This window comes from Triturus cristatus, chromosome 3_1, assembly GCF_964204655.1.
Source record: "Triturus cristatus chromosome 3_1, aTriCri1.1, whole genome shotgun sequence".
In the NCBI taxonomy this organism is placed as follows: Eukaryota; Metazoa; Chordata; class Amphibia; order Caudata; family Salamandridae; genus Triturus; species Triturus cristatus.
Window position 1 is genome coordinate 356,993,828 of NC_140583.1, and position 25,758 is coordinate 357,019,585.

At 44.3% G+C, this 25,758-nt stretch overlaps 1 protein-coding gene across 2 annotated transcripts in view; it reads right to left on the reverse strand.

Annotated features, from left to right (window-relative positions):
• The window catches only part of CGNL1 (cingulin like 1), a 413,622-nt gene that overhangs the window by 330,648 nt on the left and 57,216 nt on the right, over positions 1-25,758 (reverse strand). For both annotated transcript variants that reach the window (XM_085644099.1, XM_085644098.1), the window contains exon 2: positions 9,622-11,235. In XM_085644099.1, coding sequence (XP_085500225.1) covers positions 9,622-11,220 — 1,599 coding nt within the window. In that variant the 5' untranslated portion in view covers positions 11,221-11,235. The remainder of the gene's footprint in view (positions 1-9,621; positions 11,236-25,758) is intronic.

The window sequence follows — 25,758 nt, forward strand, 5'->3', positions numbered from 1 at the left end:
GACAATATTTTAGAATGTTTTGCCACATCTTGAATAAAAGCATAATTTACACATACACCAACAGCTGCACTTCCACTGGATGCAGAGAGGGCCTTTGATAAGGTCTCTTGGACTTTTCTGCAAGCAGCCCTACACATGTACCCACTGGGGGAAAGAGTTTAAACATATGACCATGGTGCTTTATTCTTATCCAACAGCGAAGGTCATGGTCAATGGCCATCTATCTCAATCATTTGCACTGTCACAAGGGACTTGTCAGGGCTGCCCTCTTTCCCACCCTTCTTTTTCTATTGGTCATTGAGCCATTTAACTCCTCAATCAGGAATAACCCTGATTTATTATTTTTTTTAATATCTTTATTGCATTTGATCTTTTCTGGTACATTAGTCCACAGGCAGGTGTTCGCATCAATATTTCAACGACATAGTTTGTTCCTAAACACTTTGCATATAAATCAAAATATTACCGTCCATTTACTTCATTATCAGGCATGCCTAGGGCATGGGAGTTACATTTATGTATACAAGTCCCCTCGGGCTCCTGCAGCCCGCGCACTCTTATCTCCAATGGAGGGCCAGGAGGAAGGCACTAAGCACTCTCCATGCCAGCGAGTGCGGTTTGCAAGAACATCAGTGCGTGCTGATAAGTACATTTCGCCATAAAATCCAACTCTGGAATTACATCATATAACGTGTTATGGGTAAATAGATCAATGGACGTTCCAGCGTCAAGTCTATGAGATAGATAGATAGATAGATATATTTTTTGTTTCTTTTCCCACCCTCTGTGCAAGAACAATTCAACCTCATCCAACAATAATAACTAGAAAAAGAAAAAAAAAATTGGAGACATCAGTTAACCGAGGGCGTATGATACCTGTGTTTGGAGTACCTTTCAGGTGGAGTCGGGGCTGGACCGGCGTGCAAGTATGATGTGTGGGCTGCTATGCTAACATACCGTATGAGGGCATGTGTGTGGAAGTGATGTGCTTCAGGAGCTGCTTTCACATGGCGTTTTTCTTTTCCTCTTTCTTATTTTCTGGGGTTTTTTTTTCTTGGGGGGGGGGGGGGGGGGGAGGGAATGTGAGGTTCCTGCCTAGTCTAGTGACTACTATTGGGGTGGTATGTAAAGTCAGCGTGGTGTCAGCGACCTGGAGGTTCTTTAGGCGTCAGGTCTTGCCTGGTGCGCTGGAGGCGACTGCGGCGCTGCCTGCGGGTGTGTGAGATTGCTTAGCATTTCGTCCGAAGACTGTGCAATAGGATAGTTTCATAACCCTGCCGTTTCTTCCCTGTGGAGGATGGTACCCTCCGCCCGTATCAGGGGTAGCCCTGATAATGATGGTTAACTTAACTTAAACCATTATTTGAGAGTTTCCTCCATTGCTCTGCTTTCCGAAGTCTTACCATATGTAGTGTCTGAAGTTGTTCACTCAACATCTCCTGATGTGTCCCAGGAGGTCCTCTTGTTAAGTCATCCTCTTCCCTCTTCTTCGCCTCCTGCTGCCTCGCCTGCATGCTGCATAACAAACAAGTTACTTACCTACAGTAACGCCTTATCTGGTAGAGGCTATCTAGCTTCAGATTCTTTACCTTAGAATTATCCCCAGTCAGACTTGATCTGGACATTTTTCGTGTGCAGTACCCCAAGGTCTCGCTCAGGCCGGATGGGATGTTTGCATTGCTTATATAGGCACCACCCAGGCGCACTGGGGTCAATTACTTTTTGCGACTTTTCACACCAGAAGTGCAGCGCCATGGAGTACACTTACCACTGGTGTGGAAAACTAGGGCCCTGTCCATAGAAATCCGCTCAGAGCGGGGAGGATGGGTGGAATGGAAAGAAGTCTGCGGCTAGATAGAGTCTCTTCTGGATAAAGAGTTACAGAGGGTAAGTAACTTGATTATCTGATAGAGACTTCTAGCTGCAGATTCATTACCTTAGAATAGATACCCAAGCAATACCTCCCTGGAAGTGGGTCCACAGACCAATTTCACACGAGGAAGTCCTGGGAGCGCATGGGCAAAATGTCTGTGCCTATGGAACAGACTTTCCAGGCAGTAGTGTTTGGTCAATGTGTGCACGGAAGCCACCTTGTTGCCTGACAGATGTCCAGGACCAGAACTCCGCATGCTAACGCAGTGGTGGCACCTTTAGCTCTGGTGGAATAAGCACATAAACACTCTGGGGGTAGCTTTTTAGCCAATGCATAGCAGATCTTGATACAGAGTACGATCCATCGGAAGATGGTCAGCTTTTGCACTGCCAGTCCTTTATTCACTCTGACATACCCCAAGAAGAGTTAGTCGTCCAACCAGAACTCTTGTGTGCTGTCAAGGTAGAATGACAACACTCTTTTTGGGTCCAGACAGTTAAGTCGTGACTCTTCCTTGGTGGGGTGAGGCGGATCATAAAAAGCATGCAGAGTGAATGATTTGACCTACGTAAAATAGAGTGACCACTTTTGGAAGAAAGGAGGCCCTTGTACGAAGCAACAGTTTGTCTGGGATGATGTTCAGGTAAGGAGGCTTTGATGGCAGGGCCTGGAGCTTACTGACCCTCCGAGTATTTGTTCTAGCCACCAAGAAGACTGTCTTGATGGTATGGAGCCTGAGAGGACAGTTGTGTAAGGGCTCAAACGGAGCCCACATCAGGAATGTCAGGGACAGATTATGGTCCCACTGAGGCATAACAAAAGGAGATCGAGGAAACATATGTTGCAAACCTTTCAAAAACCTATAAACAATAGGGGATTGGAAAAGGAAAGGTTGATCATGCAAATGCAGAAATGCAGATATCGCAGGAATATATCCCTTAACAGCGCCCAGAGCAAAGCCCTGCTGGAAAAGGGAAAGAACAAACAGAAAAATTAATAGGGGAGCAGAAAAAGGGTCAACTTGTTTTTCTGCACACCATGCCACAAATTTGCCCCAACGGCAGGTGTACACCATCTCGGTGGAGGGATGCTTGGCTGCCAGAATAATATTGCATACTTCAGGCAAAAGATCGAAAGCCGTCAACTGTTGCCGCTCAATCACAACACAAGAAGGTGGAGGGGTGACAGGTTCGGGTGGAGAACCCTCCTCTGCTGCTGCGACAGAAGATCTTCCCAAAGGGGAAGCCTGATTGGAAAACTACTGGAACTTCAGGTACCGCTGCAGAGCCCACAAATGCCAACAAGCATGTGTCACCAGCCAGCAGGATGCAGCAGGCCATGAGGCCCACCAGCCTCAGAGTCAGTCTCACCGAAATCCAGGACAGAGGCTGAAACATCAGTATCATAGACTCAATATCCTGGACTTGCCGTTCGGGAGGATAAGCCCAAAACTGCACAGTGTCCAGAACAGCTAAAAGGGAGCATCTCAGAGGGGGGTCAGGTGTGAGTTTGGCACATTGATAGTGAACGCCAACGAATGCAGGAGGTCCACAGTAGTCTGGAGGTGGGAGTCGCTTTCAGCAATTGGTCGTCGAGACCGAGAAAGACTGGCAACCCAGATCTCTGCAGATGAACTGCAGCCACCCCAACCACCTTGATGAGCACCTGACGGGCAGTGGTGAGGCCAAAGGGAGAACAGGGAACTGAAAGTGCTTGTGGCCCATTGTGAATTGCGGATAATGCCTGTGGGGAGGCAGGATGGAAAGGTGGATATATACATAATGCAGGTCCAATGCTACCATCCAGTCTCCTGGGTCAGGGCAGACAGGACATGAGCCAGAGTGAGCTTCTGCTTCTTGAAAAAAAAAGTTGAGAGCGTGCAGGTCTAAGATAGGATGAAGGACTCCATCCTTCCTGGGCACCAGAAAGTAGTAGGAATAAAAATCACAGCCCATTTCTGGTGGCGGCACCCTTTCTCTGACTCCTTTGGCCAAAAGAGCCATCACTTATTTGTGGGGAAGAGATAGGTGGTCCTCAGTCAGCCGGTCGTAAGTAGGGGGGAGCCTCGAAGGGCGGGGGGGGCGAGGTGTAGCCCCTATGGACAATCTGCAAAACCCAACTGTCCGATATTATGAACTGCCAGTGACGGAGATTATGGCGAATCCTGCTGCGAATCCTGTGGCCCATGATAGTATGTGGGCAGACTAGGAGGGCTTGGAGGCTGTGGCTGAAGGAGGGTTGCTAGACTGACCCGACCATTGGCCAACCCACAGGGCCGGTAGGAGCCACGTCCGTGCAGAATCTGGTAAACATGCGTGCCGTAGTGGCTTCACAGGTAAGGACGCGGCTGTACGTCCCTTGCATGGCCACAAAAGGACTCGAAAGGTGGATCGAAGGTAACGAAGGGCCATGGAAAGGCAAAAGGACCTGGACATAGCCCTGCAGTCCTTAAAGTGGCCCAGCGCAAAATCCACCTCGTCTCTGAAGAGATGGGAGCCATCAAAGGGCATGTCCACAAGTGATGACTGGACATCCCCATAAAAGCCAGCCGTCGGTAAACAGGCATAATGACTCAGAGCCAATGTCAACGAAACAGCTCTGCCTAGTGAGTCGGTGGTGTCTAGTCCACAGTGGATGATGAACTTAGATGCGTCTCTCCCGTCGGCAACAGTTTGGGAGAGCACGGGCTGGGTCTCCTCCGGAACCGGTGGCAGGATATGTGCAACAATGTCCCACAGAACGTGTGAGTAGCGGCCTAATATGAGGTGTATGACCTCATAAAATTCTCTGAGTTGGACGGAGGGTCGCTGTGGCTCCCATAAACTCGTCGAGGTTCGGAGCCGACCCAGATGCTAGCTCAAACGCAGAGCCAGGCCTCGAGTGATGATGCTCTCTCATCTCAGTAGCCAACGTAAGAGAAGAAGTCAATGCACGGTTTGACTTCTTCTTGTGTTTGGACTTACCTGAGGGGCTCGACGACTTGGAGTGTGACCATGATCTCGGGCTCTGCAACTGCTCCATGGACCTTCATCTAGACCAGGACCTCTATCGTCCCATGTCGAGCCACTAGGAGCTTGAGGATTTCTGCTTCAAGGCCTTATGGTACATGACGTGGCAGTCACGACTGGCCTTCGGGTCATGGTCCCGCTGGCGGCATCAAAAGCAAACAAGGTGTGGGTCCATCACCAACATCTGTGGACGACAGGGACAGGTGCTGTATGTCCTGAAGCCGGCCTTCCTAGATGACATCCCTGCCACACCAGGAGGATAACCTCAAAAGGAGTCAACAAAACATTGAGAAGAAACCATAGTAAAAAATTAACTAAGGGGTAGCTCTTCCTGGATCTGCGCTGACTGTCGTGGAAAGAAAAGAACTGATACCAGTATGCCTGGTTGGCACCTATATGATCATTACAAACTTTATGTCAACTATGCAACACGGAGTCGTTCTACACCACTTACCAGCATACAGGGGTGCTGCTCAAGTGAATGTATGTTTGTTTATTTCTGTACAACGCAAACGTAGCCAAAAGGCAGTGGTGCACTATACAGTGTCAGATACAAAGATACAGCCAATGAAAGATACAGCCAATGAAAGATCAGAGGGGAAGGTGGATTGTTACTCCATTGTGATGTAGCGCTCTTTAAAACAGTCCAGATTAAAACAGGAATTTTGCTAAAGACCCCCAAAGCATAAATAAATGTGGTCTGTACCCTTGTTTTTTTTTTTTTGGTACTAGTCTTTAGCATTGATGGTGTCCTGGCAAGGGGGAGGGGGCGAGTACTTGGTGTGGGGGGGTTTTAAAGGAAAAAAAACCACATACCTTTTCACTGCACCCGTCTCTCCTCGGTCGTTGCTACTCTTCATGGCGAGTCCCAGAAGCAGGAAGCACACATGCTCCTTTAAGCCAATCACAATGCTGCAATGCAGCGTTGTTATTGATCTGAGCGCCTTGGTTTGACACTCAGAGGGGGCCTGGGAGCCTATGCATGTTCTCCACTCAGACTGTGTATTACAGCCCGGTGGAGAACATGCATAGTGTGCATGACTGCTTGGTCAGCACAAGACGACCGGCCAAACTGTCATGTGCACTTAGAGAGTGCCCACCACTCCTCCCTTTATGACATCAGCTCCACCCTGCCCTAGCCGCTACAAAAATACAACGATAACTATGTTATCATTTTATTTTTCATTTTTCTACTACTCTGAGAGCAGTGGGGTGACGCTCCTCCGTCTTAACGTAGGAGCCGCCCCCGATTGTCTCGGAGAGGTGCAAGCACAAAATAGTATAGTCCCTTGCGCTTCTTACGTGGCCACAAACATCCTCCCCCCCTAAAGTGACATGTGCTATTGGCCCCTATACTTTATTGCTTCATACCTCAGGAATGTGAAAAGTAGCACTATCCTTACTTCTCTATGAATGGAATCTTGAACTGATAACCGTAACTTCACAAAGGTCAGCAAGACCTACTCACACCCTCGCTGGCCCCTCAATGAGACATCTCTGCAGCAGACCTCATCAGCACCTTTCAAGAACCTGCGAGGCTCATTCCCTTACTTCAAAACACAAATCTGGCTGGCTCTTTAGTGGGGCATGTTGGCTCTAATTAGGTAGGCTTAATAAATGTCACCACAGGAGAAGGCCTGTTATTTATGAGAATGATCAAATTGGGGTTAGAAAGGAAATGGGCATGTGCAAGTGTGAAATGATTTACTCATTCATAACATTTGTGGGTTGGTGAGAAGCTCTCTCATTTCTGTACCTCTAGTCTAGCCAAAGTCCTGCAAACTTGTTCGTTCCCTCCACACCTACACAGTGGACTTTTTGACTCCGGCAACCGAGACATTGAACTGGACTAATGCAATGGCAGACCACAAGAGGCAACCCTCAAGTCACCATGTGTTGGGTAAAATGCAGGGGCTGCAACCGGCCCAAACTGTTTTAAAAAACTATTCACAAATGTATTTGACCCATGAAGTGATGTAATTGAGACCCAAGACCAGAACTCAAAAACCAAGACCAGCTGTAGTGGCGTATGATGAAGAGGGGCCACAGGCACAGAACAGACCCAAGGCACTGTACATCCCCATGTGGCTTCCTGTATTCCAACCTAAACTTATGCTCGTCATGCAAAGTTGTCTCGCCATTACAGTTTATTGCCTTGCAGTATTGTGCAGTGATTTGTGTAAATGCATACTGCCACGCTAGACAGGGATGTGCTTCTTTTGGCAGGTTCTGCTGGCACACTTCTCCTACCAACATGGGGCCCTCTTCACTCCCCAGGTATAAGTTTCATTGATGGTGGCGAGCTTCTTAGCCACGGGTTCCCCTGTGAGGGCATGTAGATGATGCAGCTACCTTTGAAGATGGTGCGGGCTAGCAACAGGAGTCTGTCGAGTTCTCCATGGTCCTCCATTCCTGCTGCTCCCTCACCTCCTCCTGTCTGTGAACCAGGCTGCCGCTGAGGCAGATGAAGACCCTGGTGACTCATGTCAATGGAATAAATGCCTTTGCAAGGAGAGCTCAGTTTCAATGAATGGCTCAATAGCAGCTTCTGTGGCATGAGTGCTACTGACAGACATTTGCATGTATCGAAGTCGTGGAATCGTTCCCTCCAACAGACCTCAGAACCTAACCTAATGCTTACTTAAATCCAGGGTACCATGACGCTCCTAGTGCAACCCCTACAGTGCCACCTGGGTGGCTTTTTTTTTTTTTTTTTTTTTAACTGTACGAACAAAAACAGGCTGTAGTTAGGAAAGATATCATCTCTTGTCCGATACACAGATGGGGCTCTCAGATTAACATGCACCCCTGGGTGGCTCTTTCCTGGCTGTCACCTCTCCTGCTATTACACATCTCACATCTGCCATGCAGAACTGCAGATAGAGCCCACAGTTCTATACTCTCTATCCAAAGTTGGTAGGTTGGATCGGGTGGATTGGAGCCTGTGTGTGTGCGTGTGGTTTGCATTACTGCTGCCTTCCTATACCTGTTGAAAGTGTGGAAGTGTCCACTGCTGATGCACACGTGGAACCGGTCTTTGCCTGTGTTAGAGCTCTATTATAGCCATTCTACGTGTGCAAGAGAAGCTTTTACTAGCTACACCAAAAAGCGCCTTGCACCACGTGCTCCCCCATTTCACTTTCATTTGGTCTTTTGTAGAGAGAAAGGTGCTCACCACAGCTTTGCCAACATGCAACACAACCTAGGGAGCAGCAGCGGTCAAAATTCTCCAATAGAATGGGCAGTTCCAGAACATATGGCCAAAATCTGTACTTCTCCACACACACGAAAAGGAACAATGCGGATGGAGTACCAGCAGACTGATGAAAAAGCATCCATTACTGCCGGTGATTTGCTACCACTTAAGTACATTTCATATCTTAAGTATATTAAGAAAAAACGATTGGCACTGCCAAAAACTTGCTGTAACTCCATTTATGTTTGTAAAGATCTCCACAGAGACTCTCTGCCTGATGGAGAATGTCAGCCTCATGGGTCGTTTGAGAGTGCCTCTGCTGCAGGCATTGCATTGGTCTTGTTAGAGCGGTTTACTCTGTGATGGGGGCTGGTTGTTGAAAAGCAACCATGGAGCTCACAAACTAGTTTTTAGTGTTCATCTTTTCATGAACAATTAGGCAAGATTGTCAGTGAATTGCAAATCTGAGCAAAAAGTTACTGTTCTTTCAGAGATTCAAAATTGGCTTCTATAGAAACTTGATTACAAATGTATTACAAAAAAAAAGCGAGCTGAATTTAATAAGTGATAACTGTTTCCCCCTTTCCTCTTTTCCATTTAACGAATCTTTTTCCTTCCCTACATATTGCTTGTTGATAGAATTTGTTGCTAATTTTATAAAAGTCCCAAATATAGGTTTGTTTGTTGATATGTGGATTGCAAGGCCTATTAACCACATTGTAGTTATAATGCATTATGGACGATTTCATAAAAAGTATATATATTAAATTACATTATTTTTTTAATAAGCAGACAAATTAACCCCTTCGGTGCTCATGACGGAACGGTTCCATCATGAGCGTCGGTTGAGCTGTGCTCATGACGGAACCGTTCCGTCATGACCACGCCCGCGCAAGAAACGGTCAGCGCTCAGCGGGAATCGGCGCCGCATCGAAGGGGTTAAGGAAGGCAATCAAGTCAACGTTTCACGAAAATTAAATTGAGATCATTTTCCAGTGAAGACTTGAGAAAAGAACTCCAGAGAGCGTAAACATCGACAAAATGAACTTATTAGAACACTAAATTAAACAATCCAGCACATTGCAGGTAAAGGTAAAATGATCACCTCGAAATCGCATTTGCTAGGGAGACATGGATATAAAAGTCGGCAACATTTGGTCGACTAGGCAAATGATCTTAAAGGTTGTGTATGGATTACCTGACATGACATTAACTTCAAATGGTACTTCAAATATTCTATATTGTTAAATAACAAATACTCCATGTCCACTTTTCAATTTCATCTATACAAGCACACAATACTCTTATGTATCCATGACCCGTTTTTCTGCAGAGGTGAAAGATTGCAAATCAAACCAACCGAATTGCAATTTAACAACAGAATACAACACTAGATGTAAACCATGCAGTACAACTGAACTAAATATCGTTAATTAACTACCGGAAATTGCATCCACAATTAAGCTATTCGTATTGCACCACCTTTCAAAAAAGTACAGCAAACTAAACATACGAAAATGTCACAAACTGTGTTTGTGGTTTACCTGTACTCCTGCAACGGGAAAAATTGACTTTGACGTGATCTTCAATGTCTTTGATTCACTTGAAGCCAGGATAGGATTTTGCAAGTGCAGGGTGGAGGTCACGGTTTTGATTTCTTCTTTTTTACTCTGTCGAGGCAACGATGAGGATTTGAATACCACCCCATCAGGAGTATCAAAAACTGGGGCCTTATTTTGCTTTTGGAACGTTAATGAACCAAGGTTGCTGCACTGAGTTTCTGTTGTCGGTACTTGATTTTTATTGAGGCTTTTGCCATCAGTTTGTTTCTTAGATGCAAACTTGTATTCTGGGAATAGTGTTCTTTGTTGGCAAACTTGAGAAGGTCGTAGTAAGTGTTCAGTTGACTTCCCCAAGTTTCTGCTGAATTCATCTAAATATTCTGAATTCCCTTCAAGACCAAAAGGAAATGCACTATCAACACTTCTAGCCCTTTTGCGATCATCTGGGTGAATTCTGTGCCGTTTAGCTGACCTACCTCTTCTTTGCATTCTTGTCTTCTGATCAAATTTTTCTATTAACTGATCCACCTCTAGAATTGGATCAGTGTCAATATCGCGGCCCGTGCCTGGCTTGAAAGGAATGTACCTTCTGTTTTCATGCCGGTTCACATTGTCTGCATAAACAGCATCTTCTTGCTCATCCAAGAAATATTTATATAAGGAATGTGCTGAGGTTGGGGTAGTTGATGACGATGATGACCTACGTGACCGATGCCCATCAAGGACTGGACCGGCTGAATCCTGCCTTCTGAGCGGAAGGACATCAGGCTTAGGCTTATTAGAGTCTCGATGAACAACCGGGCTGATATTGTAGGACGATCCACCACTTGAGGAACAGGACTCGGATACAAGGATTTCACTAGGGCTGCTAGTAATACTTGCATATCCCGATGGAGGCTTATTCTGGTCTTCTGACGCAACAGGCTGGTCCAAGTGTATTCCTTTCCTAGTTGACCTGACAAAATCAGTTTTTACATTTGTTTTTGGGGTGGGTTTTGTAAGTCTCGACAAAGATGTCGAAGATTTAACTTCATTCTTCTCTTCTTCTACTGGAGATGTAGATTTCATATACACTAGAGATTGGTAATCATCCATCCTCGAGGCTTTCTTCTCAGGGTCATAAGGCTGCAAAAGCTCAGGATGCCTTTCAAAATTGAACAAGTTAGAAGTTGTAAGAGGACCAGCTTTCAACTCGGGCAGTCCATTTTTTGAGTCAGAAAGAGGCACTTGTTTTGAGTTTCTTGATGATCGCAAATATGGATTTTCTGGGAACTCTAACTCTTCACTATTTTCTCTTCTGAGTTTAGTTTCACTATGTGAGTCTCTTTGGGATTTCAGACTAATGGCTTGATTCGATATGTGCTGCCCATTTTCAGACACTGTTGGATTACTTAGCAAAGGTCCATCTTTATTGTTTAGTACTATATATGGATGCCCATCAATTCCTTGGACTCTAATACTGACACCGTAAGATCCTTCTTTGAGGTTCTGCATATTTCTGGGGTTCTTCCTTTTCTCATTTGCAGGTCTGTGCCCAAAGTCTGGCGGCACATACCGGTGATCTTCAAAATAGGGTTCCATATTTGGCTATGATGCCTGCAACAAAACAGAAAAATTAAACACATTAGTCTGAGAATTAATGCGATCTAGCAGTCATAGAAAATCTAATTCTATGTTCAGTATGATGTGAACCAAGTGATAACTGCAACTAGAAAAAGATGGGGAATGGGATTTAAAGTCATACTGAAACCAATGCATCCATGTAGCAGCCAAAGCATGTTGTTAGAGCAGGCGGCAAACAGGAAACTGGTAAAAGCAGCAAGGTCTTGAGGTGACATGAGATAGTGACAATAATAACCTCTGATGGATGCGCCAAGAGTGGGCGGAGGGTGTAAGTGGAAAGGGACAATGAAGCCAAAAGTTTATGAACCACAAGTTAAACATTGGTGATTGGTTTCGAAAAGCACCACCAACTTGCTGCAGGTCTGAAGGTTGTGGAATAGGTTACTGAGGAGATAACTTGTCTGGTGCTGAACCAGAGCCAGAGACTCTTGTCATCACCTGGGCAGTTCTTGAGAAACTTGAACCAGGAAACCCCAAAATGTCCTTCCAAACAAGATGGAAGAGGTTTTTCTTTTGTCCTTTTCTGAACTCTTTTACGTCACTGAGATAATACTGCAAAAACCAAACAGTATCCATCGTCTCAAGTAACTATTATCACGTCATGATATTGGAGGACACAAAGTACTAAAATAAATAAAAGTGCTGCAAAAAAACTCCAGAAATATCAAAGATGGGGGCAATTGTGCATGAACTGCCCAGCAGCAGTAAGCTAGCAGCTTTCAGAATGTTACGCCAGGAGCGTTGGTGGAATTACCAGGCAAGCACAAAAAGACACAAGGTGTCACCTAGTGTTTTATATTTGGTATCACCTAGTGTTTTTTATTTTAGAGTGTGGCCCATCCGTTGTGAGGAAAGTGCCAAGCAACATTTTAAACCTTTGTGTACTGGTTAAGGCAGAGAATCATGATTTTCTACTTATTAATACTGTGGATGAGTGGCCACGCTGTATGAACCCTGTAAACTAACATCAGAACTACTAACACAAAACAGATGTTTTAGCTAAGACGATGCTTGGGCATTCTGTATGGAGAGTGAACACAATGTGTGCTAAGGACTCTCCACTAGCACACTTGATGGTCCCAAGAATAATGCATGGTGCAATAGACCAGCGCAATGGCCGAGAGAGGGTGGGACTTGTAAGAAGAATTTGGAGGGAATGCGGCATATTTCCCATTGATTTGCTCATGTGTTCTAGGAATGTGCACAGCACATGCCTCCTGCCACGAGGCATCTTAAGGATTTGGAGGGCTCCAGGCCAAACGTATTTTGGGGGCCCCTGTTGGGAACCCATGATCCAATTTCAGCTCTTTCATGCCCTCTTTGGTCAGGTCACCGACAGTGGCCAGACATACTTGCCCAACTTCTAAATGGGTTTACATCCAAAATTCAGGGATAGTCACCTGTGTTTTCAATATTGTAAAACAGCAGAAGCCGATTAATATTGCCGCAAATAATTTCTGTGACAACCATTTCTCATATGTGAGGTCGTGTTTTGATCTCAAAGAACCTTTGTTTATGGATGTTGCACTAAGCATAAAGAGAACATTTCTCTGCAAAATGACTGTAAGAGACTCACATATTACCCACACTAAAAATATATTAAAGGAAAAACAGTATTTAAAACAATCTGTTTAAGAATTACTCCAGGTCATTGGGGCAAGGCTCTCTGTAGAACAGAGCTGGCTCTATAAGGGGACCCTCCTAAAGGCTGGGGCCCTGGGCCCGAGCCCACTTTGCCCATGCCTTAAAACGTCTGTGACTCCTGCCAGCGAAGTGTTTTTCAATTAAAATCACTAACTGGGACTGGTCTTTGCTCAATAAATTAGAAGTTATTCAAACACCGCGCCCTAAGCACTGTAATGTTTTCCAAATGGGAGTTTCTCTGTGAAATGACTTCAGCAGTGCAGAAACCAAACGGGCCTCGTGCCACAATTAACAATGCAGCTATGGTTTGTGCTAATTCAGTCAGAAATAAATTAAACTCCCCATTAAGCTACTTTTGCAGGATTGTACGTTAAGTTTTTGAGCACCTCAAAAACATGCTCTAAGCACTTAAAAAGGCACTGCATTCGAAATAGTAAGCCCTTTGTTGTCAATGTCAAATCCACTGCTTGACTCGCACGTGCAGTTACAGCCAGATGCTCTACAATTATTCCAGAGGTTCTTCAAAGGTGAAAGGGTGTTCAAGGTTTTATCATTTTCTATAAATAACAAAACTATACGCTTCATCATGTGTCGACCGGGAAGGGATGGTGCCACAAACCACATTTTCTGACTATTTCATCTCCAACGAATGAATAAAAAGCCTTAAAAAACAAACCAACTTTAGGACAATAGAAAACTAGAATAGAATAGAAAAACAAACACTGATAAAGCACATAGATTTGCTTTTCATAATAGGCGAGAGATTCTTCAATTGGCATGTTTGTGTGCCCGGAAGGGTGTGTAGGTAAACGTGTGCATGAGTCAATGGCTGGATGATGGACTGTATGGGTAGATGAGTGATCGAAAGAATGATTGAGTGAGTGCATGGATGGTGGAAGCATGGGCAGCATGTGGGTGTAACGGCAGCACCGAGTCTGACAAAGGCGGCATGTGGGCAAAGACAGTGTGGGGGGCTGGGACGGAGTGTTAGGGATGGGCCGTAAATGGGCACATGAGAAATTGCAGGGGAGAGATGCAATGTGCACAATGCTGGGCAGTAAGCGTGTGTACGGTGTAAAGCCCAGGGCAATGTGTACAGGCCTGAATCTCTTGCAAGAGTGGACCCTGGCTGCTCTCTCCACCCACAGAGGAGGCCAGAGGGTGGGGGGAGAGTAGCAGAGCAGGGAGAGGAACGGTGGATTGATGGGAGCGCTGTATGCAAAATATCACATTTTGACATGTTAAAAATGCTCATCAGTCACTTCCATCTTCACTCAAACAATATTTTCTGAAGTAGAGGTAACTGCATGCGAAGTCAAGGGGGAGCCTGGGAGAACTCACTTAGAACATGAGCGCTTACTCTGGTCTGCATGAGAATCAGAGCTACTGCAGACACAACCTAATGACCAGAGCAGTGATGGCATCAAAACCATACACCTAAATTATAATGAATGTAGTAAAACAGATTACAACGATTTAGGAGCGCTTTTAGAGCTCGCTGGAAGGCACATCAGATGGCCAGGCCAGAGGAGGCCATTGCCTCTGCTTCCTGGCCAAGACCCCCTGCCACAATAAGATCTCTAGCGGCCTGGGGGGATGATCACGTGCATCCACTGGTGTGGCACATGCACAGGGATACTTGAAGGCCAAGAGGACCACTAGGATTGCTTCAGCCAGCTTTGCATTACCTCTTGCTTTTTAGTAGTTATTCCCCAAACCACAGGTTTGTCGCTAAAAAGGAAATGACACCCGTTTCTGAAACACGGAAGACAAGTGCGCCCAATGAGCAGGGTGTTTACTTTAATTCTTCCATGCAGTAATCACCCCGATCCATCATGCCTTGGATCGTAGTCCTGGAAAGGACAGAAATCAATTCCAGGAACCCCGCCCTAAATACGGTGGTACCACGGTGACTGGCAATCCTTTGGCCGAAGGACCCGCTAGGTCAAGGGCGCGTGTTGGCGAGCCAGCTGATGCTCCACTGAAGGTACCCTGCAGCTGCCCTGCCCCTAAATGTGGCAAGGGAGCCGAGAGACCTACAGATACGGCAAATGCCGTTTTTGAGAGATGCCCAGCATCTGCCAACCTCTAAATTACACCCTTAGCGTCTAGCCAGTAATACTATGTTTTGTTGACGAATACTGTATTCGGATAACCCAACCCACTTCTATTTGAGTTTGTGTTGCCAATTTGAATTGCAATCTTATGGAATACAGGTCTTAAAATGAACATGAATAGTGCATTTTTTTTTCCAGAACACATGAATCCGTCATATTCACGGTATGCTCTTTTCGGAAAACATGAATCTCTCATATTCAACGCATGTAATTGTAAGGTTGCATTCTTTGTTATGCAGAGAGGCCAATCTATTCGACGTCCAAAGAAGCAACTGTAATAAGGACGTAAAGCACTTTCATACTGTTTGATTAATTTTTGTTGAAAATCCACACTATTCATTACATTTTAACCAAACACCGCCCAGGGCGAGAGCCCAGCAGAAGCGGCCACCTATCCACCACCTGAAAATCACAGCAGAGCGGGGAGATGCCTCTGCTCAGGGCCCATCAGGTACTGTGGGTGAAGGCTTCGGACATGGAACGGGAGAACAGAGACCGATCATATGCTCAAGACTGAAGCTCATCTCCTAATTTATATGAAAAGCGTACTGAAGGTAATTCGATTGGGCTAATCCCAAAGAACCGAATACCCCCAGTCTTGCGTAATGGAGAACTCTGATACAAAATCCTGTGTACAGAGCTGAATTGCGTATTCTTCTAAACCACGTGATGGCTTCATTCTTCTATGTGAGGTGTAAGAGTGAATGCTTACTACAAACATACGGGCATTCCCTTTAATACGATGTGGCAATGCTGTATGTTCATCACAGGAGTTCCAGTTTTAGAACCTTGAGATTGACGGAAGGAATCCGAACTCTACCATTGCAAGGAATTCAGCATTTCTAAAGATAGAAGCAGGGAGCAAGAAAGAACTCAATAAAAGTCTGAAGAGCCATTTCATATCAATAAGGTCACATCCTCGCCACTGGGCTTTCACATACATAAGAGTACGATGAGTGGTGAGCCCATGGACAGGAGATACAGGTCTGAGACTTAACTCCATGGTGTTTTATAATATTCTGTTCCAAAGCGCCGAGGCCAGTCATTTAAAAAAAAAAATCTCAAAGTGCAATTTAGGAAGAGAATTAAAAATGAAAAACAAAACACGGAAATGTGCCAGTTATGGTTAGGACCCCAATGGTTAACTCTCATAATAGCCATGCAAATTATAATTTGCACACAGAAATCAAATGCTCATGACCTATTACTGCTCGGCACCAGAACGACTTTTGATTATGTGAAAGTCTCAGTACCCTGAAATGGCTCAAAGTCTCACTAACAAAATGGGGTTTGAGAAGTATGTGAAAAAAAGGAAATCGGAGAGAGGATGGCAGCTGAGTGAGTCCAATAGGACATTAAGACTTACAGAAATGGTTGCACAACAGTCAGAAATGGACAGGTGGCAGTGCTATTTTCCCCTGAATATTTTCATTAAATGTGGAATTTTCGAAAATATTTTGTGCACCACTGGTATGGAGGCACTTCCTATCATTCCACATCCATCAAAGACCCCAGGAAAAAGAATTATGGAAAAAGAATAGTGTAAGATTATCTTGTAAGGTCTTGAAGAGCCTGCTCACTGGCCCCGTGTACCTGAAAGGAAGGGACCACCTGTATCTGTCAGCCACTGTAGGGATACCGTCTCCTGGGGGGTAAAGCAGCCATTCTTCTGTTAAAGACGAGCACAGAGCTAAAAGCCAAAGTTACTTCCATGCCAGCAGCATCCTTCCCCGGAGAAGTAAGTGTCAAGATTTTCTGAAAGCAATACAACTGCACACCTCCATCCCCAGCCCACCCAGACAGTTAAATGTATTTATTTGCATTTGTAAGACACGTTAGTTGTGCAAAGGAGCTCTGTCATCCCAAAATACCCTGCATCTGCCGGAAGCACGCGCTTCGTCCTCATGCCAGGCACGTCCTGGGGAGATTTACAGTCAATTGCCATTGAAGTGCGTTTCCGAAGGAAGCTTGGCTGCTGCCGGCCACCTTACCGCAGCACGAGCATCCACCGCGAGGCATTTTAGTGCATGAGTAATGCCAGCTGGAGGGAGGCACGGAAACCCTTCCAGCCACACCAGTGACTTCATTCTTCCTTCCTTGCTCCTTCGGAGCTCGCAAAACTCAGCTAAAATAAGACATTACCAGGGTATGCACCGACACCCTGCATTAGCTGGTGCAAAACGAAGCCGTGCAGAGACAGGCGTCGCAATGGGCAGAAGCGTCCTGAACAGTCTACTGCTGGTACAAGACTAGACAATACAAAAAGAAACACACCTGGTGTGCCCCATTAATTTATTTCTTTACTTATTGTTCTTTTATTAGGGGTCACGTGACACCTGCATGCATCTGCAGAGTGCCAAGTAGCACGGAAAACGGCTAGAACAGAGGAGCACCCACATCGGTGCACAGGGTCCGCACCATCAGACAAGCGCATAGAGGCCTGCAGTAGTCGGATAGTGCTTTTGGTAGGCGGGAAATATGGGCAGTGGGTACCACTTATGAGTTCTAAACCCTGATAAGATGACAGCAAAATTCGTTGGTGTTTGCCAGTCCACAAAAATATTCTTAGGGTTTTGTTGATGTCCTTGAAGAAAGCAGCGAGTGTGGTGGAAATGAAATATAGAATTATCATTACAATACTGTCCAGCAGAGTTTGGATAGGCGCAGCGTTTGTCAAAATTAATCTTAATTAGGGCTCCCGGTTTTAAGGTATTTTTTTTTTTTTTTAACATTTCCGTCTATTCATCCAAATTTATTTTTTGGCTATCTTATTGGTATTTATCCATATTTATTTTGTGTATTGCACACAGATGAGGCAAAAACTAGTATATTTCTGCATTTATATAACGGATAAACGTGGACGCATACTTTTAAAATAATAAACCCCCATTAATAAAATAGTATAATAGCACATATAGATGTTGAGATATGCAGTAATTTAAGCACATCACATTGAGCTTTGTAGCTTCACCTGCTGCCATTGTGTACAGCTATTGGCCTGAAAGTCATTAATCTCAGCATGGTGAGTCACTCAAGAAGCCAAATTACCAGTATTTTTCCGCTTTTAAAAATAAATACAGACAGGAAAGACAGTGTTTTCGGTCTGTATTGATGTGTAAAAATCAGTAAAAACGGAAAACAGGGAGCCCTAATCTTTAAAGGCGGATATTTAAACTACACATAGCGCTGAGATTGGGTGCCTGATAAATAGAATTGTGGGTAAAGGAAATGTGTGTAGAAGCCCGAGCCAGAACACAGCAGGGAAAAGCGGAAAGATATACTTGCACATTAAAAACGGTATCCTGTTATGGAAGGTTTAAGCTCAGACACTGCAGTACGCTACATCAAAACCCATATGACCTCCAGCATATGGACGTGATGCAGATGAGGAAAAAGAGAAACTATCAAAAATGGGGGGGAAGCTCTGACTGTTTGGGGACCGAAATTTCTCGAAAGGGAAGACCGAGGCTACTCCGCGTCAAGAATAGTGTACATTACTGAAATTAAGTTGTTGCTATGTAATGTTTAAACAAAAGCAATTATAGGTCAAAAGAAAGGTGACAAGGTGGATTTAGGAGTTCTAGAGAAAATGTTCCTAACAACTTGAGGAATGATGACTTCCAAACGATGGTGGGGCCTAGGATATGCAGATATGCGCAAGTGTTAGTGAGGGGGAAGGTCCTTAGATTTATCAAGATGCCATTAGCACTCAGATGACTGAATGTGTGTGGATGACCTGCATCGCGCAGGGATAGAGTGTTGGGGATCAGAAAGAACTGCAAGACAAAGTTTGAATGTGAGGTAGGGGGTGGACAAGCCACTCTTGTTATCATCAATTTAGATTTAACCAAATAAGAGTTAACGAACTAGGCGTAATTGTAATTGCATTTATATAGTGCTTACTAACCCTGACGAGGCGTCAAAACGCTCTTTCGGCGAGTAGCACACTACTCCGGAACCCATAAAGGATTAGTGTTGAGTTAGTATAGTGAAATATGAAAGGAATTTGAGTGGTGGATATTAGTCAGTTATTTGGATTCACAAGGATAGCGGAGGGATAGAAGAAGGAAAAAGGTTTGCATTTATATAGCGCTTGTTACCCCTGATAGGGTGTTAAAGCGTTTTTATCAGCGAGTAGCACGCTACTCCGGAACCCATAAAGGATTAGTGGTGATTTAGTATAGTGAAATTTGAGAAGTGGACATGTTAGTCTGTTATTTTGGTTAAAAAGGATAGTGGAGGGATAGAAGAGTGAGACCTTTTTTTGGGGAGGTCAGAGCAGTTGTGGGGGGCGTTGGGATGAGTAAAAAGGGTTGTGGAGGGGAAGAGTCAGAGGGAAGAGTTTTGTGGGATCAGTATAGTAAAATAAGTGTCAGGTGATGCAAGGAGGGGTAGAGTAGGGGAGAGTCTAGAAAGGGCTATTTTGGGCATCATAGTAGTGGTATGGGTTTGGGGATGAATGAGAGAGTGGAGGTAGTGGATATACTGATAGAGGTGTAGGGTGAGAACTAGGCTAGTGCATTGGAAAGAGTAGTAGAAAGAGGTTTGTGATGAGTCAGAGAGTTGAGGTAGAAGATATATTTAGAGAGATATAGGGTGAAAACAGGATATGCTTAATTAGAAGAAAGTAATAAATATATACATCCATAAGTACATTGAAAGTTTATAGATGCATAAAGGAAGTAAGTATATGTAGATTAAAGAGATTGATATACGGGGAGAAATAGGGTAGTGCATATAATAGTTTATTTTTTGTTGGAGGAAAGTAATAAATATATAGATCCAAGTACATGGAAGGTATATAGATGCATAAAGGAAGTAAGTATACGTAGATTAAAGATGCATTCGATAAACTCTGGTTTTGAAGTGTTGCACTTAAAAATATATTTATTTATTTTAAAACAAATTATTCTATGTGTTAATACAAAGCAATACACATATAGGTACATATCTATAATACAAATGCTTATATACAGAGGGATATGCCGTACATTTGTGTTTGCATATGGTGCTTATGTGGGGAAGAGCCAATTCTTGAGAAGTTTTCTGAAGAGAAGGTGGTTGTCGATGAATCTTATGTTGGGGGGAGGGGAGGGGGGGGGTAAAGAGTTCCATATTTTGGCTGCTTGAACAGATTAGGATGTGCCACCCATGTTTTCTTTCTTGTATCTTGGGATTTTGAGGAGAGGTGCCACTCTAGAGCAGAGGTTCCTATGATGAATGGGTTTGGTGATTTTATTCCTGATGAAGAGCGGTCCTATTCCATGTATGCAGCTTGAACCTGGATCTTCTGGCAACTGGTAACCAATGCAGGGGCATGTGGTCTCGTGGTTTGATATGCAAGGGTAGTCTGGCAGCCAAGTTCTGAATCCGTCGTAGTCTTTTCACAGTCGTTAAAGGTGATCTGAGGTAGAGGCCATTGGCGTATTAGGGTTTGGATAGAACAAGGGAGATGGTAGCTTGGACCTTGTGTGGTAATCCCAAATGGGGAAAGATTTGTGACAAATTAATGAAGGGGGTTCAGAGGGGGCAGCCTGCGCGAGTACCTCTGAAGAGATATGAATCCAAATTGTGCCCCTTGACAAAGCTGGTTGCCTTAAGACTAATACGGTACTTTAATTAAATGGGTGATGCCTTCAGGGAGCCAATGCTATTGGTGCATCTGAGAGATTCTAAAGGAGAGTCATGGTGGAAATTAAGAATCTTTGGCAAAAACTACTGCAGACAGGCAGATATTCATTGTCGAGGTGCTCGTGAAAGTCACATATGTTAACATTGTTTATTTAGCAATTTTCAAGATTCTCTATTGGTTTTTTATCAATTTGAAAGTCGGTATACCATCCTGTTTTTAGATCTAGCCTGGCAAGACAATGCACTGCGAGTCATGCTGTACTCCGGTATGGACTTGGAGCTCCACCCACTCTTCGGCCATCTTGTCCATTGGCTCCTGTTACTGTCCTTTCTAGAGGGTTGCTTCTGATTCATTAATAGGCTTGTTAGTCCCTCCTTAGTAACGCCTTGTCTGCATTTGTAACCTCCCATAAGGACTGGACCTTTTACTTGTGTGGTTACACGGTATGTTTAGTCTGTAAGAACTATTTACTTTCATTATTTTGTCCCACTCCACATACAATGTGCTTTCCTGCAACGGCCACGTGCCTTTATTTATTTTTCAAGCGGGATCCGCGATCAATGGAGCGGCCACACGCCTTTTGTTATTTTTCCCGCACGGCCAGCTTTGAATAGAGCGGCCATGCTCCTTTATTTATTTATTAAATGCTTTATTTTTATTTATTTTTTCAAATGCCCCATGTGACGCTTTCACTTTAATATCAGTCATGCACCTTTCTTTACACGAGCCAAGTCTAAAGAAATGGGCGTGGCAGACATTAAAGTGAAAGCGTGGCTTGGAGCGCTTTTACAAAAAAAAAAAAAAAATGTTTTGTCACCTTGACAAACAAATGTTTTTTTTTGTAAAAGCTCTCCATGCCATGCTTTCCCTTTAATGTCGGCCACGCCCATTTCTTTAGATGCGGCTCGTCTAAGAAAAGGGGCGCGGCCGACATTAAAGTGAAAGCGCTGCATGGGCGCTTTGACAAACAAGCACTTGCGATGTAATAGGTCTCGCATGTAGGAGAGTTTCGTGAATGTGAGACCTATTGCATTGCAAATGCTCGTTTGCGTGGGTATATCTCCAAATGTGACAGTATATTTTAGTTACAAAATACATTCAAGCCAAAGGCTAAGAGGTTGTGTTCTGTAGACTGGAGTTGAGTAGAAGATGAAAAAAAAAAACAGGCATTGTGTCAATTTTTGATAATTCTCCCTGATTTAAAACAGAGAGCAGATTATGTTTGGCTGTTTTTGGACAGCGCTGTTGCCCCAAGCAGGTGTTGGGCCCTTCTTCATAGATACCTTGGAGCCGTATGCGGCCATCAATGGTACTGAAAGCACTGCAGAGCTTCTACTTAAGGATAAGTTATCCAGGTCTGTAATCATGGTGGAAGAGGTGGTTACTGCAAGTGCAACAAATATCCAGCCTTCTGCAACCTCTTGGAGAAATAATCAAAGCTCTGACTAAAGACACTTTTGTTCGTCAGTCATGCTACCTTTCTGCGTTGATGTGCTAACTGTGTTTTCATTAGTAGTTTTCAATTGCTGTTTATGGCCAGCTTGAGTGTCTGGGTTCACTGATAGCAGGACACTGGTCACCACTTAATATGTGATACTGGGGAAAAGCAGGAAGTAAGGGGAACAATGAACATTTGAGGGCAGGAAAGAGCAGGCACTGCGTTGGGCGGCGACAAGTCCCTTCCAGAACTAGAGGAAATAGTACACTAGCAAGGGAATTCATAGAATAAAGAAACACAGCATAGTACTGTGTGTGGTGTAATTACCTGCCAGAGACACGACAGCTTTTAAAAAAACAAGCATTGGCAAAGCCAACAGGTCTCGCCTATGCAAGAGCTATTGGCTTTGTAAAAGTGATTTAGCCATGTTATACACCAGCTTGGATACTATTCTGCATGGCTACAAAATAGTTGAATAAGGAAGAGTGGAGTGGAGGGGCGTGGTGTGGAATGGAGTGGCATGGCGTGGCGTGGCATGGCAAGGAGTAGTGTGTCGCAGATTGGAAGGCCGTAGAGTTGAGTGTTGTAGAATTGAGTAGTGTAGAATAGAGTGGAGCTGTGTGTTGTAGAATAGAGTGGCGTAGAGCGGAGTAGATTGTCAGAGTAGAGTGGCACTGATGTAGTGTCTTACAGTGCAGTAGCAGAGTGGAGTAGGTTGGCGTGGAGGAGAGTGGCATGGAGTGTCGTAGAAGTTATGTAGAGCATCAGAGAAAGGAGTAGAGTGGCATATAGTGGAGTAGAGTGCTGTAGAGTGAAGTGGCATAGAGTGGAGTAGCACAGAGTGGAGTAAAGTGCCAGTGTGGAGTGACGTGGAGTTTAGTAGCATATAGTAGCTTAGAGTAAAGGGTTACAGAGTGTAGTGGCGTAGAGTGGAGGAGTGTAGAGTGGAGGGGCATCGAGTGTCAGAGTTGAGTAGAGTTTAATGAGGTAGGGTTTCATGGAGTGTAGTGTTGTAGAGTGTAGTGTCGTAAAGTGGCCTAGAGTGAAGAGGCATAGAGTACAGTGGTGCAGAGTAGACTGGCGTAGAGTGCAGTGGTGTAGAGGTCATTGTTTTGAGTAAAGTGGTATAGAGTGCATTGGTGTAGAATGTAATGGTGCAGAGTAGAGTGGCATAGAATAGCGTGGCACAGCATAGAGTGCAGTGGCATAGTGCAGAGAGGCATAGTGCAGAGAGGCAGAGTGCGGAGAGGCAAGCCTGGAGTAGTGTACTGATTTGTTTTGATCGTAATAAAATATTTGCTTCCACCACACTTAAGAATTAACAAAATATGTGCTTTATTTGTGCTTTCCTATTTCGGATATATGCTGAAATTTGCAGACATTTACATTTTGTGTGCTACAAAAAATAAGATCATGCAGCCTTCCTGCAGCACTCCGCCAGTATCCAGCCTGATTGTCACATAAATCCCTCACTGGAAAGTCAGAGAGAGAAGATTAAACTCTAGGCTACCTTGGAAGACAGAACATGATATTTTACCTCGGTCTCTAAATACACAGCAAATGTTACAAGATGAGAACAAGATTTAAAGGCCTCTTTACAGAAAGGAGCACTGGTGGAAGAATACAATAGGGCATTGTAAACAGGCTATGCTCCATAGAAAGGACGAACTCAAGCTGGAGAGCCTAAAACAAATAAAGCCAGTAAATAGAAAGCAAGCAAATGTGAGTTACAAGCCACAAAGCAAATGGTAGGCAATGGGTGGAATCTTTCCCAGTGTCCCCAAGATGTCTTTAGCAGCCCAGACAGCCGCACCGCCTGGTAGGCTTCGACCTAACAGAGAGCCGCAGGAATACAAGTCAGAATTAGAGGTGGCCTTCCAGTACGAAGACAGGCTGGAAGCACAAACAAGTGGACACAAAAAATTAAAAACAAGGTAAGAGATAGACTACACTGGATTACGCTGTTGCAGCTTTCATCAATTTGTACCCACCTTCGCTACTACAATAAAGAAAATTAGATGATCAGTATTCCCCAGGGATTTTGTACCGCAAAACTCTTCAAATATATTCTGTTTCTGTTGGCAATAACCTACACCAATATCCACATTTAACCATTTACTAACCACAGGGTGGGTTCCCCAAGGTCAAGGGACCTAATCTTTTCAAATTATAAGCACATTAGCAATATTCCCTATTTGTTGTAATTGCCAGAAAGGGTAGTTTAGAACCAACAGTAGTCATATTTTGGGACAAATATTACCCTGGAGGACTCCCATGCTGGCTTCCGTCCTGCTCGCAGTCCCTCAAAGTAATTACGGATGAGCTCCATAAAATGACAGACCTGGGCAGTATCATGGCATTTATTTTTTTAGGCCTGACATTATTCTTCAACACTGTTAATCACAAGGACATGCATGGTAGACCGGCGATCTGTGGTTTACAGGACAGGGCCCTGGCGCGCCCAGACTCTATAGGGCAGACATACACAATCAGCGAGCCAGGGGACGCCTACATCCTACTGAGCCCCTTCATCTGCAGGGCTTCACAAGGTCCAGCACCGCTGGCCTTAATTACCTATGTAGGGCCTCTAATTAAACTGCTTAAGACATGAAATATGTATGCCATTATGTAAGGCGTTCAATGAAACTGCTTAATACATGAAATATTTATGCTATTGTGTAAGGCGCCTGAAGAAACTGCTTAAAACATGAATCATTGATGTTACAACGACGCAGAGAATTCCCAATTTATTGAAATCCTTCTATTCACCCCTGACAATAGGCTCACCTTTGGCATCTACCTGCTTGAAATTCAACTACAGATGCGTCTTAGTCAGCTAAAACAAAACCCTAGTAAAATGTAGATCATGTTCTGGAGGCACTGTTGACATGCTGGGCTTGCGAGTTAGGCCCAAGCCAAACATCTTGCTTAAAGGAAAAATACATCAACATATTTATGGACCATGATCTAACAGTGAAATAGTAAACAACCCTCATCCTACCTACGACCTGTCCCACAATCCGCTATCATTTCACTCGTTGTTGGCCTATGCTGTACCCCCTTCTGTTTTGTCGGTTCTCTGTTCTCCTACTCCATCCCCTAGATCCTCCAGACCTCTCAAACCTCTCCCCCTATTTTCTGCTCGTACACACTACCTTTCAACTCTTCCTCATTGCTGCAGTCTGTCTATTATCCTCTCCTCCTCTGTTTTTCCGCCTTTTGGACAATTGGAGTTTTTTTGGTGGCATCTAATAGTGCAGTGCTTCTTCAGCTTCACTGTAAAGATGGTTCCTGCTCTCCAATGTTGTTCTACTTGTAAAATGCAATGAATTTAGTAAGGGTTTTATTGTGCTGTATAAAAATGTGGAATAAAAATAATTAAATGAGTCAGTATATCAGTGCAGACTTTTTACCGTGTGCATCTCCCAAAGAATATACTTGCATACTGAAGCTCTTCACAAAAAGGCCTTTCCATTTTAGCGGTAGTGATGTCTCGCCTAGATTTAGCCAAAAATGCCTATTTGTGCAAGAACAAAAACTTGTAATGCGCCCTCAGTATGGAATTCCAGGCTGTGGCATTACCGCATTGGAATTCAACATCTCTAGTGATGAGAGCCTCATATTTGGAAGCAAGGGTGCTGCATTACAATATCTGATGAGTTCGG